General features: G+C 53.8%; 1 protein-coding gene across 1 annotated transcript in view; it reads right to left on the reverse strand.

Annotated features, from left to right (window-relative positions):
* Positions 1-292: 292 nt before the first annotated feature.
* Positions 293-7,056, reverse strand: part of RFLNB (refilin B) — a 30,403-nt gene continuing 23,639 nt past the window's right edge. The window contains exons 3-4 of the mRNA XM_030888243.2: positions 6,868-6,977; positions 293-3,816 (exon numbers count right to left, since the gene is read on the reverse strand). Of these exons, the coding sequence (XP_030744103.2) occupies positions 3,486-3,816; positions 6,868-6,977 (441 nt within the window). The 3' untranslated portion in view covers positions 293-3,485. The remainder of the gene's footprint in view (positions 3,817-6,867; positions 6,978-7,056) is intronic.

Raw genomic sequence — 7,056 nt, forward strand, 5'->3', positions numbered from 1 at the left:
CACCAGGTCAGCAGTTCAAACCCACCAGCCACTCCATAGAAGGCAGAGGAGGCTGTCTGTGCCAGTCAAGATGTAAACCCCGTCTGGGACATTCGGAACCAGAATCGACTGGATGGCCATGGGTGTTTGTTCTGTTTTTCTGCATCAAACCTACAAGTGAATTCCCTTGAAACCATCTGTGCCCAGGTGGCCGCTGGGAAATCTTCCTGTACCCCTGAGACACGCTTCATTCCCCCTCATTATTCTTAACAAAACAAATTTTTTAAAAAAGTGAGAGCAACACCAATATGACTTACGTTTTAGATAATTTATTGTTAAATGAAGAAGTCACAAAAGCAAAAGGGGGCGGACAGATGCCCAAGAGAAACCTTCCCAAATCGCGTTGGCCAGGGCTCTTCCGGCTCTCCCAAGACCAGCCGCAGAAGACCGCCGGACAAGACACGTCGTCCAGACAATGGAAAAGGAGGTCTGTGATGGAAAAGGGCTTTCCTCTTAAACTAGGAACCATCCTTCTGATAGGAAAAAACAGCATTACAAAAGAGACGGAGGAGAGCAAGCCTCCTAAGGGACAGATGACGGCCAAGCTGGGAGATGTTTATTTCTAGCCAGTGGCTCTCGCGTCCCCGCGTCCCCCTTGCACTCTCCCACGCACACTCTGTGGAGGTGTCCCTTCAGCCACAGCTGCAGGAAGCCTCCCAGGATGACTTCCTGGCCCTCCACGTCAGCAAGGTGAGGTTTGCGGGGAGGGAAAGTGAGATGAGAAAGAGCCATGCTGGGTTCCCTAGTGAATAACTTAAAGAAACCGACTTCTCCATCCTTTGCTCACCTTCACAACCACTCACTTCGACTTACTGCTGTATTTCAGATTCTCTCCATACCTGTAAGGATTTGCCTGACCCTCACACAACCTCCTTAAATTAAAAAAAAAAAAAAAATCCCAAATCCATCTTAAAACATTGTTGTTTATCGGAAAAGGCACAATCTCCCACACTTCCCTCTTCTGCCATTGATTGGGGGGGTGGGGGAGAAGCTATGGTCCGGTCTGACTCATGGCCACCCCACGTGGGTCAGAGCCAACCTGTGCTTCACAGGGGCTTGGGTGGCTGACTTTGGGGAAGGCAGTTACCAGGCTTTTCTTCCGAGGTGCCTCTGGGTGGACTTGACCCACCAACCTTCCGGTTAGTTGCAGAGCCCCTCAGGATGCTGCCCCCATCAGTGTCCGGAACTCCTCCCAGTGCCCCTCTCGCGTGCCGGCCAACAACGGGGGCTTCTCTTTACACCACTGAAAATGACACTTAGCCCTGGAACACCAAGATGAGGAAGCCAGGTAGAAGCATCCTTTGTCTCCTTTTTAAACAATCCACGCGGTGTCACGTGCTCTTGCAAACACGGGAAGCACTGGTTGGGAGGGCTCTATGGTGGAGGTGCCTCCAGGAGACCAGGAAGTCCCCGAGTGCCCTCCTCGCTTCCTCCTTGCCAACTCAGGGCCGTTACGCTGGCAGCAGGCTCCCGTCCAAAGGGATGTGCCGGGTCCCTCGGGGGCACCACAGACTATCCCTTGCCAGCGATGCAGAGGACACCAGACAAGCTGGCTCTCGGCTGCCCCTGACATTAAACGAGGGTGATGGTCATCACGCCTGCCCTGATGGTCATAATGATCCCTGTTGTGGTTCCAGGGACCCAAAGAGCTCCGATTCTGCTTTCACAACAGACGGTGCCACCCACCCCACCCCCACCCCGGGGACCCGGCGTGACAGCGGCGTCTGAGTGCCCGGCGCTCTCAAACCCTGTAGGGCTGGTCACGATCGATCGGGATACCAGGGGGCTTCAGAAAAGCCCATTCCCTTTCAATCCCATTGTTTTCAGGAACTTTCTGAAGCCCCTGGAGTGTTGCGGTGACTCACCGCGGGGCCTGGGGCCTGTGCACAAGAGAAGGAAACACCACCTGTCCCCGCCAGGCTCACCATGGTGGCTGTGTTTGGGCTCACTGCCGCTCCCCCGTCAACTTCGGTACAGTCCTTGGAAATGCCCGTGACTATGCGTCCCAATCCTTGGAGGAGAAGCTAGCAGCCACTGTCCTCACTCAAACCCCAGAGCACAGCAGGAGGTGAGGGCTGGGGCTGGGGGGAGGGGGGGAACGGTGGTGGTCATGAGAGGCCCTGGCTGTCTTGCTGTCGCTGCCAGGTCAGCAGAATCGGTCATCTTCAGTTGAACCCAACTCCATGAACGTCACCCTAACGTGAGAATTTCAGGGGCGATGAGCCCATCCCAGCGACCGGAGTCTGGAGTTTGCATTGCGACACCACCCCGCTGCCCTGAATCTAACTTTGCTTCGCTGGAGCTGGACTGGTGACTTCCTTGCGTTTCGGATCAGGCCTAAGGCCCTGGCAGGTTTTCTCTGCGCTTCAGCGAGATGATTCAACGTCCCTAGGGAGGGACACCAATCGCCATGAACCAGATCACCAGGAACATCTCCAGCCACCCCCTGCGGGCGGCAGCGAGTCTCAGGTGTGGCCTTGGAGTCCCAGCGGACTTCCCTAAAGGTCTCCGCAAAGCGTTCTCCTCTCAGCAGGGCCCTCGGCACGTTTTGCAGGTATGAAACACAGTCGCGTATTGGGAAGGCCTCAACTACACATCGGGAGGGTTAGCCAAGCCTGCAGAGACGTCCGCTACATGCCAAGGACACAAGGCGCCGTGCCAGGGCCCGCGCCTCAGAACCTACCTGTGCATGGTCCCAAACTCAGCAGCCCACGCACCTGATGTCCCGAACCCAGGCGAGGGCAAGGCGAATCCTTTTTTTCCTTTTGTTTTTAAAAAGCATCCGATACCGCGGCGTGAGGTTTCTCGATATCATCAAAACGATTGAGAGCATTCCCAGAGTTCAGGTTGACAGGAAATACGAATGGCACTGGAAATTTTAAAAAAGGAAAAGAAGTCGAGCTCCTCTCTCCCCAGATTGAACCCAGACGGGGCCGTGGCTGAACTGGATTAGCACCACTCTCGGAGCAGTGAAAACCCCCGTGGCTGAAGTTCTTACAGCTCAATTTTTCCATCCCCCACCCCCAGCCCCCCAGAGCCGTTTCCACGCTCTGCCCAGACAAAGGGACCAGCAAGAACGAGCGGTTGACTCTGCTTTCAGAACAGATGGGAGCCATTCATGGGGACCCCGTTTTAAAAATTGTTGTCATTTTCTTTTGGCTCTCGTTTCCTTTTATTTTCTCACCAAACTGAGGCTTGAGGGGGAAGTCTAGTTCTCTTCAGAGCAAGTTTCAAGAATTAAAAAACAAACAAACAAGAAAATAAAATGTCCTCAACCATGCTAACATTCAATGGTTATCTGGTTACTTCCTCAGGCTCGGCTTAGCGGCATCGCTAGGCTAGACTCCTCTGGGGCCAGAAGGACACACGGGAGGACAGCAGAGCCCAGCTGGGCCAGGGTCACCTGGGGACCTGGGCAGCGGAAGAACCGGCCCGGCCTGCTGGAGTCAGCATTCATCCGAGAGGCAGTCGCTGCCCAGGAACTCCGTGGCCTCGAGCTCCACGCTGGACAGAAATCTCCTCAGCGTCTTCCGACAGTTGTAATCCAAGGTGGTGGTGTAGACGGTCTTGGGGTACTTGGGGTAGACGATGGTGGTGCTGAGGAAGCGGGCGGGCCTGTGGCGGGGCTCAAAGCGCACCTCGGCCCTGTAGTTGCGCCACGTGCAGTTGGGAACGCAGATGACCGTCTGGCTGCAGGAGGCCACGGCCAGGCCCAGGGGCATGTGCACGTCGTCGATGAAGTGCCGCTCTGAGTCGTACTTGACCGAGGAAGTGTACCTGTGTCGGAAAGAGAAGGCAGCCTGAGGTCACTCCTCTGAGCTGGGGACACGGGTCCTTGCCTGTGCCCACGAGCCACCTCAGGAGCACAAAATGCTGAGATGCAGCTCCTCGGCACAGAAGAGCAGCGCCTACTGTGTGCCAGGTCCTGTCCTCATGGCTTTCTGTGTTGAGATCTAATTTAATCTTCCCGAGAACCCTGGGAGGAGAACCGAGTTGTGTTCACTGTGCACCAGCCCGGCTGGGAAAGCTGGGAATGGAATCCAGGTGCGTAGGATTCCAGAGTGTAGCCTGGCACTTGCCACACCTCGTCCCAGGCAGCAACCGGGTTCTACTGCCACGGACTTCGGCTGAGACCTCCACTGCTTACTCAGTGTTTCGAAGCCTCCTTTTCCTCTTTCTCCCCAAACCCCTAAAACCAAGCAGGTGCTCACACCCAGCAAGAGCTATGAGTGGTAATTATTAGGCAGTGGGGGGGTGGGGTGGAGGGTGACTCTGCAGCTCCAGACGTGGGTTCTCTGTCCCCTCAAGGGACCAGGCAGCTCCTCCATGAGAGGATGGTGGCAGTAGAAACCTCAGAGCTGCTTCTGAAAGTGGAGCTCTGCTCTGAACCAGTCACTGGCCCACTTTGGAGCTCTGGTGGCACAGTGGGTTACGTGGGGGGCTGCCCACCACGAGGTCAGCAGTTTAAACCCACCAGCCGCTCCAGGGGAGGAAGATGAGGCTGTCTGCTTCCGTACATCTTTGCAGTCTCAGAAACCCTACCGAGTTGTTCTACTCTGCCCTATAGGTGCCTCTGCGTCAGAATGGACACAATCGGCAGATTTGGGGGTATGTTCCTTTGGACCTACGGTGTGGAGACCCCTCAAGGCCAGGGTCTCAGCGATTTTACTGCAGCAGCCAAAGCCAACGCCAATCTTGGTTTCTATAAAAGAAGTTAACATCCACTTTCCTGCCTTCTTTGATTTTGTAAGTCAATTTAAAGAGCCCTGGGCGGTGCAGGGAACCTTTACTCACTGGGCTGCTCTTTGCAAGGTCAACAGTTCACAACTACCAACCACCTCTGCGGGAGAAAGGCAGGCTTTCTACTCCTGTACAGAGTCTCAGTCTCGGGAACCCCCAGGGGCCGTGCTACCCTGCCCTCTAGGGTCGCTGTGAATCAGAATCGACTTGGGGCAGTGCGTGTGGATTGGTTGGGTTGGGTGATGCAAACGGAGATGCTTAGCTACTGGCCCAAGGGTTGGCGGTTTGAGTCCCCCCAGCGGCACCTCAGAAGAAAGGCCTGGCGATCTGCTTCCCAGAGGTCACCCCAAACTCACTGCCATCGAGTGGATGCCGACTCATAGCAACCGTGTAGGACAGGGTAGAACTGCCTCTATGGGTTTCCGAGACTGTAACTCTTTACGGAAGAAGAAAGCCTCGTCTTTCTCCCGTGGAGCAGCGAGGGGCTTTGAGATACTGACTTGCAGTTAGCAGCCCAATGGGTAACCACACAACCCCCTCCACCCCTGGCTCAAAGGTCACAGCCATTGAAGATGCTAAGGGGGGAGCCCAGCTGCCCTTCACAGGGGTTGGCAAGAGTTGGAGCTGACCCATCCACCACGGGCTTGATGTGTGTGTGCGTGAATTAGGAGTTGTTTTTTTTCAATGGAAACGAAGCATGAATGCATCTTTTCATCGAGGCGTTCTTGCCACGTCATGCTCATTTAAAGACGTGCGCGTGTCACGTGCAGATGCACCCAACCCCCAACCTCGGGGCAGGTGAATCCAAACGGCGCCTGGCTCACTCTTCCCTGAGGTCCGCTGCCGGTCTCCCGGAGCAAACAGGGAGGAAGCAGGCTGGAGGTAAGGACCTGCAGGCAGGCCCCTGTTTGGTTCCAAATCCAAGCTCCACAGGAATACAAGGCTTGACTCCTCACCTCCAAAGTGTGAGGCTTCCTTTGTGCTGTGTCAAAGGGCCCTTTGTGTTCCTGCAATGGCCACGCCAGCCACAAAGCTGCCAGGGACGGGCAGCAGAATTCCTTTCTCTAAAGGGGCCTATCTTGATAGGCACCCCTCCCTGCAGAGCTATGAGTCAGAATCAACTCAAAGAGGTTTGTTTTTTCCTCCGGGCATCTCTGCCCCCATGGGATTCAGGCCCCAGGTCATACCCAAAATCCCCTGGAATCAGCATCCCCCACCCAACACTGAGAACAGCAACAAAAATCCTGGATGAGATAAATTCCCCAGAGAAGAATGTCACCCGCCTGAGGGACATTATAACCTGAAGCCAGGTCACCGCACCTGGAAGGGAGCAGCTTTGGGGGAGGGTGGTTTTTTTTTTTTGAGACAGCTACTTACCGACATTTTAAAACTAAACCAGAGCCCCTCTGCATTCCCACCACACACACACAAACAAAACGATCCAGATGAATTAAACATCAATATGAAAGGTCTTACTAAAATTTTTGAAAAATGTAGAAACATATGACATTGGGATCTTTTTTTTTCCTTACACCTGTCTATCCTCTAGTCAGCGACTTCCCCTCCTACCCCTGATAACATCAAGGAATGCGGTAGGTTTGTTTATTGTAAAAAAGAACAGATTATAAATACCTGATGACTGTAATATGCAAAGAGAAAAAAGGTTCCGATCTTGATGGCTAACCAGATCTCATTTAAAAAGAACAAAACCACGTATTTAATTGGTTATGTACACAAAGAAGGGAGCCCTGGCGGCGGCGTGGTGGTTACGTGTTGGGCTGGGATCCGAGAGGTCTGCAGTTTGAAACCACCAGCTGCTCCTTGGGAGAAAGACGAGGCTCTCTACTCCTGTAGAGTTACAGTCTCAGAAACTCGCAGGGGCCGTGCTACCCTGCCCTAGAATTGTCCTCTGTGACCCTGAGTTTGAGGCGAAAAAGAAGGGAAACAGAAAGGTACCCCCCCACCCCCGTGCTATTACTAATCTTGGGCACACTTTGTAATTAACTCATTTGTCTTTAGTATGAGTTTCTGCAATACAAAAATGAAACTAAAAAATTAAAAAATGAAATCAGAACCTGCTATACTTACCTTACTTCCGTCGGTGGTAAGGGGTCAAACTCAACTCCTTCACCAAAGGACAGGGGGCATAATCTTGCGGAGCAGCCGGTAGCCAGGGGCGTGGGGAGTGAGGCTGGAATCTGCCCGGGGAGAAGAGAGGTGGTTAGGACCCCATCCTATCTGATTCAAACTCCACAGCAGGTGCTGGTTCTAAGCCTC

This window comes from Echinops telfairi, unplaced genomic scaffold, assembly GCF_000313985.2.
Source record: "Echinops telfairi isolate 266 unplaced genomic scaffold, ASM31398v2 ScPeMD7_7458;HRSCAF=8496, whole genome shotgun sequence".
Lineage (NCBI taxonomy): Eukaryota > Metazoa > Chordata > Mammalia > Afrosoricida > Tenrecidae > Echinops > Echinops telfairi.